Source organism: Rutidosis leptorrhynchoides, chromosome 3 (assembly GCF_046630445.1).
Source record: "Rutidosis leptorrhynchoides isolate AG116_Rl617_1_P2 chromosome 3, CSIRO_AGI_Rlap_v1, whole genome shotgun sequence".
In the NCBI taxonomy this organism is placed as follows: domain Eukaryota; kingdom Viridiplantae; phylum Streptophyta; class Magnoliopsida; order Asterales; family Asteraceae; genus Rutidosis; species Rutidosis leptorrhynchoides.
The window spans coordinates 440,561,253-440,582,517 of record NC_092335.1 but is presented as its reverse complement, the minus strand read 5'-3'; the positions used below and the strand labels follow the sequence as shown (position 1 = coordinate 440,582,517).

At 32.6% G+C, this 21,265-nt stretch overlaps 1 protein-coding gene and 1 non-coding gene across 2 annotated transcripts in view; one reads left to right on the top strand and one right to left on the bottom strand.

Moving 5' to 3' along the window:
- Positions 1-3,714: 3,714 nt before the first annotated feature.
- Positions 3,715-21,265, bottom strand: part of LOC139901513 (uncharacterized) — a 107,118-nt gene continuing 89,567 nt past the window's right edge. The window contains exons 3-5 of the mRNA XM_071884216.1: positions 4,720-4,792; positions 4,228-4,301; positions 3,715-4,135 (exon numbers count right to left, since the gene is read on the bottom strand). Coding sequence (XP_071740317.1) covers positions 3,992-4,135; positions 4,228-4,301; positions 4,720-4,792 — 291 coding nt within the window. The 3' untranslated portion in view covers positions 3,715-3,991. The remainder of the gene's footprint in view (positions 4,136-4,227; positions 4,302-4,719; positions 4,793-21,265) is intronic.
- Positions 20,736-20,842, top strand: LOC139903175 (small nucleolar RNA R71). The gene has a single exon (XR_011778017.1). It is a non-coding gene; the product is annotated as a small nucleolar RNA R71 (small nucleolar RNA).

Below are 21,265 nucleotides of genomic sequence, written 5' to 3'. Positions count from 1 at the left end.
TTAATTATCTAATTATTTTGATCATAATGATAATGACAATAATAATACATAATGATAATACTAGTGAATTTAGAATGATATTAATACTAAAAGTTATGAAAATAATAGTAACTTATATTATTTCTATAACAATAATAATAATATTCATAATTGTATCTAATATTATGATAATAAATGATAATTCTTACAAATACACTTATATTAGTAATAATACTAATAAATATAATACATGTAACAATATCAATAATTAATAAGTATCAAAATAATAATAACATTAATAATAATGATAATGATAATAATAATGAAAATGAAATTATAAATAATAATAAATATTAAACTACCTTCAATAGGAAAAAGGCTTAAAAAATAATGCTCCAAGAGGGACTCGAACCCGAGACCCCTAGCTAACCCGACAACACCCAAGACAATCGAACCATTTCAGCTTTTCTGTTTATTTATACCCCGAAATATTTATAATACTTTCTGCTCATCTTCTTCTTCCTTCCCTTTATAATCCAGTCGACCAATGTAAAATTCTTAAACCAATTGGAGAATTTAAAATGGGATTTACATGGAAACCGAAGCATCATGTATATGTTTCTTCCATTTATTAAACGCGAAAACACAAAAAAAAATGTAAACATCTGGTCGCTGTTGTCGCTGATGAAAAGGAAGAAAAAAAATTTGATTTCCTTTTTACTAATGTATTAGACAATGTTTAAAACACGAAATATATTTCAAATTAACCTTAGAAACTTTTGGAAACGTCAATTTAACTCATATCGAAACAGAAAAATCGAATTTGGCTCAAGAACACAAGTTGACTTTTTTTGAAACATAAACTTTGACTTAATAATTCGTGCTCGTTCTATGGAATTGGGGATTGAGATTTTACAGAAAGATTTAGTGAATAAATCCTAACAAAACTACATCAATACATTTTGAAATGGCATTCGTATTTGAGAAGTGAATTGAATGATACACGAACAGAGCATGGTATGGTGTTCTTCTTTTATTTTCTGTTTAAAAAATCGAATTTGAGGTATTGGATGGTAGTATTTGATGATTAGTTGAATGACTTTGTTAATCGAATTGAGAAAATGTTTGTTTATAGACCCAGCTGTATCGACAAGGTTATAGCAGAAAAGATTAAAGAGAAAAAAAATAAAACTGGTTATTGATTTGTACTGAAGTTTGATTTTAATAGATATGGAATTGATCTTGTAACCATTTTAAGAGACAGAATCATGGAGTTAGTATAGTTTGATGTTTACAGGTAATAAACCTTACATACATATTGATTTTTATATAGTTTATATAATTAGTAATTATATTAGTAATAATAATAATTGTATTAATAATAATAATAATAATAATAATAATAATAATAATAATAATAATAATAATAATAATAATAATAATAATAATAATAATAATAATAATAATAATAATAATAATAATAATCATATGATTAATGTTAATAACCATAGAATGTATTATCTTCTAATAATTTATTAAATACAACACTAATAGTAATTATTTTCACAATAAGTATAATACTATTAGATAATAATAATGATATATAAAAAAAATGGTAGCAATAATATAACTCATAATACTAATTATAATAATATTAATGATAATAATAATATCTATGATAACAATAATATAACACTTAACATATATCAATGTCACCTCTATATATTTAAAATAATATTAGTAGTACCAGTATTGATATTGATATTGATATTATTACTGAAAGTAATAATAGTATTATCATAACAGCTATATCTATACTTGTTTTATATATATATATATATATATATATATATATATATATATATATATATATATATATATATATATATATATATATATATATATATATATATATATATATATATATATATATATATATATATATATATATATATATATTATATTTATGTAATATTTAATAATCATAGAGTATCTTATATAAAAACTTTTATTGAATATTTATCGTTTATTATTTATACTTTTCATACATAATACAACATTAACATAATTATATATATTTATATATATAGCTTCCTTTTAAATTACCCTTAATTATTTATATCTTATTTTTACGTATTTAATTCTAATATTTAAATTATATTTTATGATTTTAAGTTATATATATATATATATATATATATATATATATATATATATATATATGCATATTTATTTACAAATAATTGTTCATGAATCGTCGAGGATGGTCAAAGGTTTAATGTATACATGTAAATAGTTCAAAGATTTTGAGATTCAATTAAATAGACTTTGCTTATCGTGTCGATTTCAAATTAAAATCAAGTTTAAATTTGGTCGGAAATTTCCGGGTCGTCACAACTGAATATCCTTTGGCAGTTTGCGGAAACATTGATTGTACATAACATCAACACTGCTGCCAGTGTCTACATGCACTTTCATTATTTGAATACCGGTTCCCGCAATCCTGCATGATATTACTATTGGCTCCTCCATCAATCCGCAACCTTTTTCTGACATAAAAGTTGTAGGCTCAAGCTGCCATTTTTCATAACCTTCAAAAGATTTCTGCTTTTGCGCATTACCATTAACAATCACCATGTTGATTACTTGAATTTGTTGCAAACTATCATTTTTGCCCACCACCTTTGCACCTAAGTTTTTGACCGCGGGCGCTTTGCGTTCTTGTTGGAAAATTGGCAAAATTGGAAACAAAGACGGCTAAATTTGTTGTTCTCCGTTCACACCATTCACCTCCTCATAAGGAAGTAGTAAAATTGGAAACGATTACGGCTAGCCACCATTTTGCGTTCACACCATCTAGCGTTCACACCATTCCACCTCCTCAAACTTTTCCTATAAATAGGGGTGTAAGCCTCATTTGTAATTCATTCACAAAAAGTGTAATCACAACCTAGTTAGTGTGTGTGAGATATGTGTAATCCTAACCAAGAGTGAATACATCCCTAGAGAGTGGTGAGAATTCCTAGTGTGTTAGTTTGAGAGTGTTTTTTGTGTTTTTGAGTTTTGTAATACTCTATATTCTATTCTTGTGAGTAATAGAGTTATTTTCTCTCAAATTTGTGTGTACCAACGTTCAGGCGATCCCCTCTTAATCACAACAAAAAATATACATATACATATGTATGTATATGATCATTTTCCATACAGAAAAGAGAAAACACACCATTCTATATAGGGAGGTGATCCGTACACCACATTATTTTTGCCATACACTACCAAAACAATTATTTGGACATTTTTACCCTTCCTTTTATTCACCACCAACTCCCCTTAACTTCTCAAAGGAAGGGTAGAAATGTCCAAATAATTATTTTGGTGGTGTATGGCAAAAACAAGGTGGTGTACGGATCAACTCACTTCTATATAACACACACGATAAAACTAAAAGTTGGTGGCCCCGGAGCCCAATAATAAAATAATAAAAATAAATAAATAAGTGATAAAGATGGTCGCTATCAAGTATTTTTCAAGGAAAACAAAACTATCATCGTTTGATGTGAAGTAACAAACTAAGTCCTGGTCAATCAATGGATCCGTAGCATCTTTAAGTTGAAATTTTTAGTGACTTTGGATACGCTAACATATCATTTTATCAACAATGTTACCTAATCCTGCCACATTGGCGTATCACTTTATCAACTAGTTCAAGATAAACTAGCAGAGTCCCAAAGTACAGTAATTTTTAAAATCAAGAAAACAAAGATCCATAAAACAGGGTGCAAGTTTGTTACATAGCAAATAGAGAGTAGTCTTATGAGCTAAAAATGAAATCCTTTGATTCATTCAAACACCCGACAAAAGAAAGCTATAAAGATATAGGGGAAACGTGAAGTAGCACGCAAAAACATCAACCCCACAACCCAATTTTACAGCTAACTCACAATCAATTTCAGGAAGGCCGCCGCTGATCAGCACATCAAGCTCTTTATCGTCAAAAATAGAAATAATGTCATTATACAGCTAAAAGGAAGGAATCGATTCGAGGACGTATCGCATTTGTAAGTTTTTGTTCTGCAACAAGATTCACATATTCCTCTTTCATTTCTTCTATGACTTCAATGTACCGTCCGCCCGGTTTAAGCTCACAATCCGTAACCTTTTTTTTAATACAAACAGAACACAAATTTCAATATGTATTTTATGCAGCTTAATGACGAATTAATAGGTGATTTAAGACTGTGTACACACATTCGTGTCCTCATAGAGCATCTTCGAAACCTCATCAGGATCCATGCTAAATATTAAATCCTGCCCGTCAGTAGCTTCATTATGATACAAAAAGAAAAAAGTTGTATTAAGAAACTAGCTTGAGAGAGCAAGGTTATAAAAGTCGCTCGGTTCGGACCTTCTAAGGACTAACCGGCCAAGTTGGAGACTAGTCGAATGTCGACCAACTTCGACTCTATTTGACCGATTTTAAACAGAAAAATCTGACTTCGACCGACTAGATAGGACTTTGGACAACTTTAACCAAACAAATCGAACAAGTCTGATACTAGTCGGCGGTTTTGTACAACCATGAGCAAGAGTAATGAAGCAATATAATCTCGAAGGTACTAAAAACATAACATTATTTCAATAATCGGTCCCTTCAAACGTATTTACGTTCTAGCAACCATTTCAGGTTCTTAAAATAAACAAGATCAACGATTTCTATATCATGCTATGTTACCTTCATACCCAGAATATGCTTATAGAAGGATTGGGTGAAGTAAATATCCAAGAGTTGCCCATCACATAGAGCTGTAGCAACCTATAACAAGAACATAAAAACCTCATTATACATCAATGGGAATATAAGTTATATTATCAAAATAGAAAGATTTTTAATATAATTTTTTCGAAACAAAACGGGATACTTAGAGAGGTACCACACGGCCCACAAATTTAAAGTATAAAAGATGATCTGTCTGTATATCAGAATTAGGGTTTGGCTGGACTGCATTGTTTCCTGCAGTTGTAAAATACAATGCATTTTTGTCGTTGAAGATTGCTCTAGATAGCAATTGATAACAAATTCTGGTCAGACCCCCCAGTCGATACCCTCTTTACCTTTAAATTTCACGTTTAAAGGTCCTTACAACTTGTGATTCGGTAGGCTGAGTAGTTGACTACACTACAGGAATCTTCTTGAACATTCTTCCTTCGAACAATTATTGCGGATGACCCATTTGGGTTAAGATCATTGACTTCCCGTCTAATCTTAGACTCGAAATACAACTCTTTGTTGTTCAAATCGATGAAGGTTGGTGATTCGAGCATCATAGAAAATGAATCCTCTAATGAGGAGGGATTTTGTCTAATAAATGCATTAAAAAAAAGTCAATTTTTCTAACAAAGTAGGAAAACGAACCAACTGCCGCTCCACTCGGTGACACGAATTTCCAGAAAACTCCGTTTCCACATGTTGTTGCATAGGGATCATCTTGTTGAGGAAGAGACCTTTTTTAAGCTTTTCACATAGGACAAAAAATGTCTTAATCAAAAGGGCAAGAAGCATCATTAGCCGGTGTGAATGTTTTTAGCGGTTGATCATTGTGGCTGGCATCAAATGAGCAGATGGTCAGCCGCGCGTTGCGGCGACCACCATGCAAATCATTCGGGTTGCAGTTGACGCGTAAGATACAAAATCTCAAAATTACATGTTTTCTTTAGCGTTGTCTTTTTTTTTTTCTTTTTTTTTTTGAATTTTTTGCAGGAGTGTCTATGATGGTGGTATTGGTTCTTCAAAGAATGTAAATGCAGCCTCTCCAGTGTTATCTTTAAAGATTACCTACATATTAATATTGTTAATTGTTAATGTTAATTATTTTTGTGGTTGTCCATAATAATGTAGTGTATTATAAAACATAACATATAAACAATCGTATACCATAACCGTTATGATACAATACCCAAAGGTTGACCACGCATTGCAACGGGTAAGTTGGAGCTTCTCTTAATTGTTGGAGTGTTGTCTTGTTACCATGTCACGGATTACTAATAGTTCTTAATTGCTCGAGTGTAGTTTCCTGCAACCATAACCACGAAACTTATAACAACAATGCCACAACTTACTATATGCACAAAATCCTAATTCGTATAGCCTATCCTATATAACTAAAACATAAATATTTTTCAAACATCGTAAAAAATTTATTCACTCCAAATGCAAATTATCTAGAATCCATATTCAATAAGCAAGTTATGACTTTGGCACTTTGACTATTATAGTCAAACAATCAAATCAATCTGAGCTAACACAAATCAAATAACTTACTGACAAAAAAGACTAACACAACCTCACACATAAACCACATAAAAATAATCAGACCTTATTAACGATTGATATAAGAGATTTAAAAACGGTCTCACCTGGTTACAAATCGTTTGTCTCTGTTTCCGTTTCTTTTTTCCGGTGTCCGTTTTTCGATCGCCATTCTGTACCCGATACAAAATTGATGCAACAAAAATCAATCAAAATACATTCAAATCATGGGTTCATCTATCTTTAGTGTCATTAATATTTACATGTAGCTAGATGAATTTAATTCAGCAAAAACAACAACAACAACAACAACACCCAATCCCACACTTGTAGGGTATGGGGGAGGTGGGACGTATACAATCCTTCCTCTACCCTAGGACAAAGAGAAGTCATTTCACCACCCCGAGTGAAACACTCACAAGAGTAGAGAAAGTCCTCCTTCTCTATGTTCGACAGACTTCTCTATGTTCGACAGATAAAGAGATTGTTTGCAACGGACCTCAAAAAAAAAAAAAAAAAAAAAAAATTTCGTCAACAAAATCCCAAAAATATTCAGAATAATTAAACAATTAAAATATTTCATATCCCAAAAAAATATAGTAGCTACAAACACATAGTGTTTAGACAAAAAAAAAAAAAAAAAAAAAAAAATAGGCATAAAAGGAATTATCCTTGGCATCAAAAATAATACAGCATTCAATAATCACTACAAATGCATTGTGTTATATAAAGCGCTTATAAACTATCTTTCATACTTCGTACAGGTAATATTAAACGCAGGAATCAATGGTATTAACTATTATTTTTCAACAGTATGTCGTGAATAATTCGAATTATATCAGGAATCATACCACTTCTTTGTTTCGGGCATTTCATCAAGCACCTCTCATGCATAAGAAAATCACCATTTGCCCTAAAATTTCCGACTTACAGACATTCCAAATAAAGATTGTAAACAACTTAAGCTTAAAATTACAAAAAAAAAAGAAAAAAAAATTGTTTACACACAAAACTGAGATATAGATTTAGATATATACACAGTACCATCAAATCAAATCGTCGATTTACATATACCCAATCAAATCGTGACCGTCGTCGTCGATTTCATCATCATCGTTAAATAGATCTGGTGGTGGTAGCGGTCGTTTTGTGATTTGTGGTGGTGAAATTGGTAGTTTACGGGGGAGGTGAAGGATTTCATCATCTTCATCAATTTTGCGGTGGACTCTGGTAGAACGGTGCGGGTGGCGATGGTGGATTAACACCCAGTAGTGAGATTAGAGAATAGATAATATCGTAGAAAACATCTTTCAGATTACATATTAGAGAATAGCTCAGAAGGTTGTTAGGTTGTTGAAATGCAGGAAACTCTAAGGTGTAAATTACTATAATACCCTTTTCGAATTAAAAATTGCTGTGAATAGTAAAATTGTACATTTTATTGATATTTGATATATATAATAAAATAATAATAACTTGGTGGTTTTCTTGAACAAAAAACACTATACTATTAGTCAAATTCAAACCAATCAAACAAAATTCAAATCCAAATTCCAAATGAGATGATAAAAGAAGAATATTTAAAAATGAATTGTATTGTTACTATTAGTGATGTGCGTAGAGGTGTACTAGGAAATAATATTATTTTTACAACGAAATACTATTTAATACGATGCAATTTTACACAAAATATTTATTTATTTATAGAATGGATATACCTAAACCTTGCTACAACACTTATAGGCAGTGTACCTAATCGTACAGTAGTGTAATTTTTAGTAAGTCCGGTTCGTTCCACAGGGAAAATTAAACAAGCTTAACGCTATATTTTTAACTTATAATTGTAAAAATACAAAAATATATATAAGTAGTATTATTATTATAAAAGGGGGTTTTACCGTTTAATGTCCGGTTTGTCGATTTGAAAACTTTAGTCGCAGTTAAAACCTAATGTAAAATATTAAAAATAAATATAACTTAATTTAAAGCGTAAAGTAAATAACGATAATGAAATTGCGATAAATAAAAGTGCGATAAAATAAAATTGCGATAATTAAAAAGTACGATAATTAAAAGTGCAATTAAATACAATGACAATAAATAAAAGTGCGATAATTAAAAGTGCAATTAAATATGAAATAAAAGAATTATGCTTATTTAAACTTCCATAATCATGATGTTTGACGTGTTGATTTTTAGTTTATTCCCATGGGTTAATTGTTCTTTGTCCTGGATTATTCAATATGTCCGTCTGGTTTTTGTCCATAACAGTCCATCGGTCATAAATTTAAAGTGCGAGTGTCCTCGTCAAATTATCCTTATATCCGAAGTCAAATATTCCAACTAATTGGGGACTTAAACTGTAACAAGGTCTTAATACTTTGTTTAATAATTACACCAGGATATCGACTGCGTGTAACAAGGTTTTAATACTTTGTTAACAATTACGCCAAGTGTCCTTGTACATAATTTCACCCCTGTTTTAATAAGTCTATTAACTATTAATCCATTCCCGTGTCCGGTTAAATGAACGATTATTCGTACATATAAATATCCCGTCAATCGTGTCCGATCGAGTGTATATGGTTATTTAAAAGTACGTCCAATTGTAAATCTTTACATTAAATTAACAAACTATCATTTAGTTAAACAAATATAAAACCCATTAATAGCCCATAGTTTAATTTCCACAAGTGTCGTTCTTTTGTCCAAACCCCAATTATGGTACAAAGCACAATTACCCAATTTTAGTATTTAGCCCAACATCACGATTACTTCGGCATTAAATAAGCATAATAATTACTTAGCTACGAGACATTAATTTAAAAATAACATTAACCATAACTTACAGTGATTAAAATAGCGTAGCGTTACACGGACAGAATTTCGACTTACACCCTTACAACATTCGCTAACATACCCTTATTATTGGAATTTAAAATTAAAATTAAAATTATAATATATATATATATATATATATATATATATATATATATATATATATATATATATATATATATATATACGTATGAATGAGAAGAGAAAAGATGTGTTTTAGGTTCGTGCAAAGCCTGCCTTTTATAGGCATGTGGCCAGAAAAAGGCCTCCATGCGATCGCATGGTTTTATAACTGCCAGGCCATGCGATCGCATGACCTGCTTTTCCAGCTCACATGAGCTTGTTTCTTCTACCGACGGTTTTTATAAATAAATATAATATATAAATAATTTTAAGAATTATTTAAATATTATATTATATTTATGTGCATAGTTGACTCATAATTTTTAGTCCGTTGCGTCGAGCGTTGAGAGTTGACTTTGGTCCCGGTTCCGGATTTTCGGACGTCCTTGCGTATAATTTAATATCTTGTACTTTGCGTTTCGCGTCTTGTACTCTTGTAATTTTGAGACGTTTCTCATCAATAATTTGAACCATTTTGATTGTACTTTGTACTTTTGTACTTTTTGGTCGTTTGCGTCTTCAATTCGTCGAATCTGTCTTTTGTCTTCACCTTTTATTATTTAAACGAATATCACTTGTAAATAGAACAATTGCAACAAAAAGCTTGTCTTTCTTGAGGGATAATGCTATGAAATATATGTTCGTTTTTAGCATTATCAAATATTCCCACACTTGAGCATTGCTTGTCCTCAAGCAATATAGTCTTGAAATAAAAATACTAGAATCACTTCTTTATTCTTCACACTTTGTACATCAGGGATTTCTATACGGCGGTATGAACAATGGTAGTAACGATGTGGTTTACAGTCCCACATGACTATGAAAATTTAGATCCTTAAGGAAATTGGATCTTTATGAAAACATTTGATCTTTTGAAAATTCAATCTAGCTTTTACCCTAGATAAGTTTTCCGGAATAACCCTTCACCGGTGTTTGCAAATTGTTTTTGTGGGTTTGGTAGGTTTCAAATTTTGAAAATTTTAGCTCAAAACTTGTGGTTTTGTGTCACCCACTTGCTAACCTTGTATTGGAAAAGCAACACGTCCAGTATACTTGCTCCGTATATTACCTTTTGGTAAACTACCGTTCAGTTATAAAGGAAAGCGTTGAACAAGCAACTGTTAAGGCAATGTCCTCTGACATGCTTTTAATTATGGTCTATAACGTGTCGGATGCCATTACTATCCTTTGTAGGAGCAATAGTAAAGCTCACCCTTATAATTTTTTCGGTCTGGCACAAGGTCCTGTCTTCGACCATACTATGCAACCACCGTTCTTACGGTTGACACCCGAATTGGTTCAGGTGACCTAATGAATTCCAGGTGAATTCCTAGGATTTTACGTTCAATGGTAATGAACACATTGAAAATGGGTTTTCAGAAAACAAATCGGTTTGTAATTTTGATCAAAATATTTTCTCGTTCAAGCTCGAGTTTAGATATCATCGAATTCCATGAGTTTGTAATTCTCAATCTTTAAGATCAATCTCTAGGATTGAGTAATATCAGGCTTAAAAGCTGATTTTTAATCTTTAAGGAGATTATCCTTTTCTAGGGGTCTGATTCATTAGTCTTATCCAGCTAATTTGCACGGCGTCCTCCCCATTTTACAAGACAGATCCTCTCATGGTTAGGATAAGTCTGACCACTTGGCGACCCTGTTTGATGCTGAGGTCCGTGGATTTCCTGCTGATTTTAGAGATGACTTTTCTAGGTTTTTCGTCAACCTACAGCTGGTCTGGACGACAACTTCATGACCTAAATCAAGAAGCGCGTTTCTTTTTCGGAAGACTTTACTTCCTTTTAATGATGGAATTGATTCATCGTGCAGATCCATCTTTCTTTCAAATATATTACAGTAAATTTGGTAAAACTGTTTAGATTAGTCTAAAGCAAAAGCATCTTCAGTTATTTGTACAAAAATATGTGATATATGTTCAAAATAACTTGGTAAATTTTTCCACACTTGGCTTTTATTTTCTTTTATTTGCCCTTTTTATTGTCCTCTATTCCATTTTAAATGAATTCTAACATTTTAGGCTGTTTCTCAATTTATGTCCTTTCCGAGGTAACAATAATTTCGGTGTTAACACCTAGTTTTATCGTTCATAAATATGTATAAACATGATTTTGAGTTTATTTAATTGAAAATTTTTAAAAATTTTTACTAGAATTGGGTAGTCAGTATATAAGACTAGGGTTGTTCTTTATTATCAGAGAGCACTAGATTCTAATACAACTACTGCTTTACTAGTATTTTTAATGGTAACCAAGTGTATAAGTTTAAAATTTTAAAAATCCGAAAGAATTTAACCACTTCCCACACTTAAGATCTTGCAATGCCCTCATTTGCAAGAAATCAGTAACAATTTAAATTATTGAGGGTGATTAGCGTAGAAAAATGATTAAATTTTACCAAAGTTTCCAAACATATTGGCGTTTGTTTGCTGAATGATAAATGGTGCACATCATCTGTTCATTCCGTCTTGTTGTTATATCATATTTGTTTTTCGTTTTGTCGTCAAAAGTACTAGCTTTTGCTGAACTTAATGCCAGTCTTTGAAAATGTGCTGTTTTACCCTGTTGTGTACAATTGACGATATACATACATACAAATATAAACAAGCATGTTAATTTGAAATGGGACTTAAAATCCCACTTTCAAATCAAATATGAAATATTAGTACAACATAATAAAAATATTAAACATTACAATAAAAGTATCACAATATCATATGTTTAAACATAAATAAACAGAAATAATAAAAATTAAAAATCATATAAATTACTAACCGGAACTAAATCAATATGTATAGGGGTTCCAGTTCATGTCATCGTCCGGGTTCCATGGTTGGTGATAGGTGTACTGGTATGCCTGGTTAGGGTCGTAGAGAGTAAATGGCGGTCTCATCTCGGGCTGGTGTTGAGGATAATAAGCTGGTCGGGTCGGAACATAGTGATCCTGAGGTGACAGCCGGCTCATAATCTGATGCTGATGATAGTCCCATCTATCATGCTGTCGTTTCCTGGAATGCTCGTAATCGTTTCGGGCTTACCACTGCTCCATCCGACAAAATCTCTCCGCGTTTGTCATGTCTACCTCATATACACGCTGGTAGACATCAGTTATAGCCTCCCGAATGACATCCCTAATGTCATCCGCTTCCTCCATTTCCTCATCTGAGCCTCTCTCTACCTGAGGATGACTACCTTCATAGGGTATTGCCTGGTTGCGTCTACTCTTTAATACCTTAGCACCCGCATAAACCCTCAATCCTAAAAGCTCAATCTGTTCCCTACATTCCAAAAGTGGACCCCCTTGGTATCTATCTACACCTAAATACTCTCCAATGAGAGTAACAAAAATACCTCCTCCAATTATCTCCCCTTCCTGTATTCCTTCAACCATCTTAGATAAATAAAAACCAACACAGTAAGGGATATTAACAAAGCCTCTTGGGTATCGAATACACTTTAGGTAAAATAAATCATGTAAGGTCAATTTTTCCTTGTTGTGACCTCTCTATGTAATCGAGTTAGCCAAAAATCTATGAATTATACGAAGCTCGGCTCTGTTAATACGTAAGTAGGTATGTGTTCCTGCCCGCCCAAAAACATTATAATCTGACATACGCCTCCAGACGGCGTTCACATCAAAATTCCTATCTACCCTTTCACCACGATAAATCAAATTCATACAATCGGGTAGTAGTAATTCAGCGGGCGTATATATCTGCAAAGCCCTGGCCATGTCCAGCATGGACATCCTGTACATCCTACAGCCAAGTATAAACCTAAGAAAACTTCTATCATCTAATCTATCTACATCTACATTTAATGCTATAGTACTCATCAGCTCAACACACCATTCCTTATATACAGGTCTACGAATGGTGAATAAGTGTTCCCAATATGTAAAAGAAGAACTGCCATACCTTTTTATCAAATGCTGTCTAACACGGTCAGCTAGTTGGACCCTTTCCAAAGGATCCCAATCAATTACCCTAGGCACCTCTACATCTTTCGTTACTAATTTGAATTTATTACTTTGATATGCCGGGTAATCTCTCCAGCTTCTGTCGAATCTCAGATTAGGATGCAACGTGTGTTCAGGAATCGTTGGGTATTCTACTGGCGGATGCATCGGAACTACTATGAATTCATTATCAAACTGTAGCGGATCATAATAAGGTACATGTTGATCAGGCTGATGTTGTTGTTCCTGTTGTGGTTCTTGTTCGGGTTCTTGCTCGTATTGCGGCTCATATTCTGGTTCAGGTTCTTGTTGTGGTTGTCTAGATGATGATGAAGCACCAGCAGTATCGGTTTTCTGCAAAACACATTAAACAAAAAATTTGTGCATTCAAATATGCATTAGTGTTAGCAAAATAACAATTTAAATTAACCACAATAACATGTTCAATCAAAATTAAACTTATACACATTTTCACATTTTTTACAATTCTACACTTTTTCAAATAAGCTCATATGAAAAAGTATACAAAGTTCATAAGCATTTAACTTAAATAACAAGTTAAAACAACCTTTACTAGCAATTAAACAAGTCTCAAATGGCATTTACATCAAATTAATCAATTTCATGAATTTTATACCTAAAAAGTCCACTTTAATCTCCAAAAATCATGTTTAGGATCAAAGTTTGGATCATTTAACTACCTAAACATGTTACACTACTTAATTTAGCAATAATTCATGATAAAAATCGGCCATAACCTGTTTATATCAAAAAGCCCCAAATTGCTCAAGAACACAAACCCTAGATTTCTAAAAATTTTGAAGTTTTTTGGCTTCAAATCATGTTAATTAGCATCAATCTAGGTTATACATGCATAAAATACTAACAATTTAACTCTAATTACACTAGAAATTAACAAAATTGCATTAGGTAAAATATTGGTAATTATCACAAAAACTAGGAAATTTATGAGTTTAGGGGTGTAATTTTTACCTTTTTGTTGAAGAATCCGAACCTAGGCATGATTAGAGCAAGAAATTTGACGAATTACGGTGAAAATGGTGAAATTTGGTGAGGTTTTGAGAGATTTTCGTGTATATGTGTGTGTAAAGTGTGAGACAGAGAGCAGCTCTTGCTGACTTTTGTCTCTGGCCAGTTATCCTGCCTCATGCGATCGCATGAGGTTACAGGCTAAACCCCATGCGATCGCATGAGGGTCTGTATTTTTTTTTTAATACAAAAACCTTATAACTTAATAAAACATAAAATTAATAAAATTTTAAAAATTTGTTTCTTTTTAGGATGAGGGCGTTTCGGAACAATGTCCTAGTCCGTCCCTCGACAAAATTTTAAAATTTGTCATTTTTAAGCTCAGTTTTAAAAGCAAAGATTTTTGGGTTTTTTTTTAATATTTTTGGCATACTTTAATTCAATAAGATTAAAAATAATGATAATAAAAGTTCTCGTCCCTCCCTTGGGTAAAGCAATTTCGGTTCAAGGACCTAGTCTTCAACTCACGACGAATTTTTAGAAATCAATTTTTAACTTAGCGAAATAAAGTAAATTTTTGTTTTTAAATTCACACCAAACTTAAATTTAAAATGCATAAAATTAAAAATTCATATTATTAAATTTAAGAATTCACACCAAACTTATATTATATTTTTGTTTTTATACATACAAACTTATATTAAAAATATTAATTTTCCAAATATTTACAAATTTAAATATATTGATTTTAAAAAGTTTACAATAATAATTTAATATTAATTTTAAAAACAAAGTAAAAATAAAATTAAAAATCTTTTTGGTCTTTTATCCCACTTTAATCAATTAAATATTATCAAAAATATACGCTCCTCTTTTCGGTAAAGTAATTTCGACTATTTTACCTAGTTTTACTCCTGACGAATTTCTGAAATATTTTGGGTTGATTGATTAAAGATATTTATACCTTAAGAATAAACGGTAAATTTAGTAGTGATGTAATAAATTTTTGTATGATATCAATAATTTCGGTCGCAAAACCTAATTTTATTGAATACCAATTTAATACTTTATAGCGAATGATTTAGCGTTTATTATCAAAATGTTAAAAGCAATAAAATAAAAATAAAAACTGTACATATTTACCTGTGAAATAGAATTCTCAGTGACCTGTTTTAGCCCACTCATAAGATAGTCGGACTAATTGGTTTTCCATAGCTACATAGGCGTAACCTCGAGCATTCAACGTTTTTTCTTCGAAACATATGAACGGTCCATCTCTGCATAAAGTAACGAACTCGGTATTGGAATATGTCTGATTCGTCGAGCATTTTCCTTCGTGTGACCATTTTTCGTATTTGTGACATCTTTCAAGGTGTCGTGCTCTTCTTTTCGCTGCGAATTTTGATTTTCCTTTACCAAACTGTAACTTATTATTTTCGTTCCTGGATTCTTTTCTTACTCCGTCTGATTTACCTCTGATTAATGATACTATTTCACTTGGAAGGGTATCATTATTACGTTTAGTGATCAAAGCGTGTAGCATTAGACCATGGTTTAGTTCACAGGAAGTCTTCATCTCGTAAAACCTAAAAAAAATAAAAATTCAGAATGGGGGGAGAAGACTAGTTCTTTAGGGTCTGCTAGGGAAAGACCATTTGGGTTCCATTTTCAAGAACTACACGAAAATAGAAAATCTAACTCTAGCAGAAATACATATTACCCTAAAAAGATTCGATTATCCCCACACTTAGTTAGCCGTGGTGTTGAAATTGTGATTAACTTCGTTGTCAACTTCTATCGGACTATCTACGTAATGTTTAACTCTGTGACCATTAACTTTAAATTCAATCCCATTTGAATTTATTAATTCTATCGTTCCGTACGGGAAAACTCTTTTGACTATAAATGGTCCAGACCATCTTGATTTCAATTTTTCAGGAAATAGCTTGAATCGTGAATTGAAAAAAAGAACTCTGTCTCCTTCTATAAATTCTTTTGAACTTCTGATTCTTTTATCATGCCATTTCTTCGTTCTTTCTTTATAGATTAACGAATTTTCGTATGCTTCATGTCTTAATTCTTCTAATTCGTTTAATTGACTTAACCGTAGACGTCCGACTTCATGTAAATCAAGATTACATGTCTTCAAAGCCCAAAATGCTTTGTGCTCAATTTCTACTGGAAGATGACATGCTTTTCCATAAACGAGTTTAAAAGGTGTGGTTCCAATTGGAGTTTTGTAGGCTGTTCTAAAAGCCCAGAGTGCATCCTCCAATTTAATGGACCATTCCTTCAGATTTGATCCTACGGTTTTCTCTAGAATACGTTTTAAAGCTCGGTTGGTATTTTCAACTTGTCCACTTGTTTGTGGATGATAAGCAGTGGAGATTTTATGAGTTACTCCATATCTTTTGAGAACTTTCTCAAGTTGATTATTACAAAAATGAGTACCCCGATCACTTATTAAAGCTTTCGGTATTCCAAACCTTGCAAAAAGACGTTTTAAAAAATTGACTACAACTCGTGCATCATTAGTTGGGAGAGCTTGTGCTTCCGCCCATTTAGATACATAATCAATGGCAACGAGAATGTAGAGATTATTATGAGATTTTGGAAATGGACCCATAAAGTCAATACCCCAAATGTCAAATACTTCACATACTTGAATGACATTTTGTGGCATTTCATCACGTTGACTTATTTTTTTGGCCCTTTGACAAGCATCACAGGATTTGCAAAGAAGGTGTGCGTCTTTGAAAATTGTAGGCCAATAGAATCCAGCATCGTAAACTTTTCTTGCTGTGAGCTGAGGCCCATAATGCCCTCCTGTTGGTCCTGTGTGACAATGGTTTAAAATTTGACTAGCTTCATCTCCGAATACACATCGGCATATTATTCCATCGGGACAACTTTTAAACAAATGTGGATCTTCCCAGAAATAGTGTTTTATATCACTGAAGAATTTCTTTCGTTTTTGGTACGACAATATTTTTTCAAGGAATCCACATACTAAGTAGTTTGCATAGTCTGCAAACCATGGAATTTCATTATAATCTATCTTCAATAGATATTCATCAGGGAAGTTATCTTGTATGGCCGATTCATTTAGAACTTCTAATTCGGGATTTTCAAGACGAGAAAGATGATCAGCAGCAAGATTTTCTGCTCCCTTTTTGTCTCGGATTTCAATATCGAATTCTTGTAAGAGTAAGATCCAACGGATTAATCTTGGTTTGGCATCTTGTTTTGAAAATAGGTATCTAAGAACAGAATGGTCGGTATAGACCACCGTTTTAGCTAGAACGAGATATGATCGAAATTTGTCAAAAGCAAAGACAATGGCAAGGAGTTCTTTTTCAGTAGTTGTGTAATTCGTTTGTGCTCCTTGTAACGTCTTACTAGCGTAATAAATAGGTTGAAATCGTTTTTCAATCCTTTGTCCTAAAACGGCTCCCATTGCAAAATCACTTGCATCGCACATAAGTTCGAATGGTAGATTCCAATTTGGTGTTATCATGATTGGCGCATTAGTGAGTTTTTCTTTAAGAATATTAAAAGATTTGATGCATTCATCTGAAAAGATGAATGGAGCATCCTTTTCTAGGAGTTTATTTATAGGAGTGGCAATTTTAGAAAAATCTTTTATGAAACGTCGGTAAAAACCGGCATGCCCTAGAAAACTCCTAACTCCTCTAACATTGGTGGGATGTGGAAGTTTAGCAATTACATCTACTTTAGCTCTATCCACATCAATTCCTTCCTTTGAAATTTTATGACCAAGAACGATGCCTTCTTTAACCATGAAATGACATTTCTCCCAATAAATACTAGATTTGATTGTTCGTTCAAGATTAACTAGACATGATTCAAAGGTATCACCCGAAGACTGAAAAGTCATCCATGAAAACTTCCATGCATTCTTCTATCATATCATGAAAAATCGCCATCATGCACCTTTGAAAGGTTCCAGGGGCGTTGCAAAGTCCAAATGGCATGCGTTTATAAGCAAAAGTACCATAAGGGCACGTGAATGTGGTTTTCTCTTGGTCCTCGGGTGCTATTGGAATTTGAAAATATCCGGAAAAACCATCAAGAAAACAATAGTAACTATTTCCGACTAATCCTTCCAACATTTGATCAATGAAAGGTAAGGGAAAGTGATCTTTTCTGGTGGCGTCATTTAATTTTCTATAATCAATACAAACACGCCATCCTGTTACAGTCCTAGTAGGAATAAGCTCATTTTTCTCATTTGTGATGACAGTCATGCCACCCTTCTTAGGTACGCATTGAATTGGGCTTACCCATGGACTATCAGAAATTGGATAAATTAAACCTGCATCAAGCAGTTTAATAATTTCTTTCTTAACAACATCTTTCATATTAGGATTTAGTCTTCTTTGGCGTTGCACATACGTTTTATGACCTTCTTCCATAAGGATTTTATGTGTGCAATACGAAGGACTTATTCCTTTAATATCATAAATCTTCCATGCAATAGCTGGTTTATGAGCTTTTAGCACAGAAATGAGTTTAGATTTTTCATTTTCAGTAAGAGAAGACGATATTATTATAGGTAATTCAGATTCACCATGTAAATAAGCATATTCCAAATGGTTTAGAAGTGGTTTTAACTCTAATGTCGGTGGTTCTTCTATCGATAATTTATATCGATATCTGTCTTCATCTTTTAGCATTTGAATTTCTTCTGTTGTTGGTTCATATCCATTAGCCATAAGTGTAGCTAATATTTCAGTTTCATTAATTGGTTCAGTTCCTTCTCCTAAAGAACATTCTCCTGTTCCTTGTAATTCTGGAAATTCTTCTAACAATTCTGCATGTGATTCTATAGTTTGAATATAATAACATGTATCATCTGCAGATTGCGGTTGTTGCATTGCTCTATCAACAGAAAAGGTAACACTCTCATCCTCTATACTTAGGGTCAGTTTCTTACCAAACAAGTCTATTATTGCTTTAGCCGTGTTTAAGAATGGTCTTCCTAATATGAGAGGAACTCGAGAATCTTCTTCCATGTCCAGAATAACAAAATCTACTGGAAATACTAAAGTACCAACTTTAACTAGCATGTTCTCCATTATCCCTCTAGGATATTTTACTGATCTATCGGCTAGTTGTATACTTATTCTTGTTGGTTTCAATTCTCCAAGGTCTAGTTTAGCGTATAATGAATATGTCATTAAAATTATACTAGCACCCTAAGTCTGCCAATGCTTCTATTGAACTAAGACTACCCAGAAAACATGGAATTGTGAAACTTCCTGGATCTGATAATTTTTCTGGTATCTTATTCAACAATACTGCAGAACAATTAGCATTCATAGTAACAGCCGAGAGTTCTTCCATTTTCTTTCTATTTGTGATTAGATCTTTCAGAAATTTAGCATATCTAGGCATTCCTGAAATCACATCAATGAAAGGAAGATATACATTTATTTGTTTAAACATATCCAAGAATTTGGATTGCTCGGCTTCAAGTCTCTCTTTTCTCATTTTACTCGGGTAAGGAAGTGGTGGTTGGTATGGTTTAACATAAGGTTTAGCCTTAACTGTGTTATCTTCATTAACCTTTTTAACTACCGGTTCTTTTTCCTTATCTTGTTCAGACTGTGGTTCTTGTAGAGTAGGAATAGCTTCATCAGAAATTACAGGTATTTCAGGTGGTTTAAGTGTAATACCACTTCTTGTGGTAATGGCTTTAGCTGTTTCATTCCGGGGGTTAGCATTTGTATCACTAGGTAGACTTCCCGGTTTTCTTTCACCTATCAACCTTGCTAGGTTGCTTACTTCTTGTTCCAAATTTTGAATAGAAGCTTGTTGATTTCTAAATACTTGAGCATTTTGTTCATTGGTTTGTTTCTAAGATGTGAAAAACTGTGTTTGAGATTCAACTAACTTCGACATCATGTCTTCAAAATTTGGCTTTTTATCATCGGTTTGTGGTGGTTTATTTTGAAAAATAGGTCTTTGCTGATTGTAAGTATTATTGGATACTTGTTGATTACTTGGACCTTGTTGGTTGTTGTATGGAACATTTCGGTTATAATTCTGGTTTTGATTGTAGATTGGTCTTGGCGGTTGATAATTATTCTGATAATTATTTTCAAGCCTTTGGTTTATGTATGAAACATTCTCTCTTTGTTCCATTGTTAGTTCAATACTGAGACAATCTTTTGTCAAATGTGGTCCTCCACACTGCTCACAACTAATTCGTATTGAGTGTATATCGTTAGTCATCTTTTTCATTCGTCTCTCGACAAAATCTATTTTTACGGAAATAGAATCTAAGTCATGGCTAGAATCGGCTCTAGCTGCTTTAGATGATCTAACGATATCTTTTTCTTGATGCCACTCATGTGAGTGAGAAGCAGTGTTATCAATAATTTTGTAAGCATCAGTTGCTGTTTTCTTCATAATGGAACCACCAGCTACTATATCGATGTCTTTTCTTGTATTGATGTCGCATCCTTGGTAGAATATTTGTACTATTTGACAAGTGTCTAAACCATGTTGCGGACATCCTCTTAATAACTTTTCAAATCTTGTCCACGCTTCATATAAAGTTTCATTTGGCTTTTGTGTGAACGTAACAATTTCTCCTTGAAGTCTCACGGCTTTAGATGCCGGAAAGAATTGTTTAAGAAATTTTTCAACTAAAACGTTCCATGTATCAATCGCCCCTTCAGGTAACGATTCCAACCAATCTTTGGCTTCTCCCTTTAAAGTCCAGGGAAATAACATGAGATATATCTGTTCATCCTCCACTTCTCTTATTTTAAATAAAGTACAGATCCTATTAAAGGTACGAAGATGTTCGTTTGGATCTTCCTTCGGCGCACCACTAAATTAACATTGATTAGTTACCATGTGTAAAATTTGTTCTTTGATTTCATAATCTGGCGCATTAATGTCAGGTTGAGTAATTGCGTGACCTTGGCCTGTGCGTTTAGCTAACATTCGGTCTTCCATACTTAGAGGTTCCAGATTCTCCATAATTGAATTTGTTGAATCTGAATCACTAGAGGATTCTAA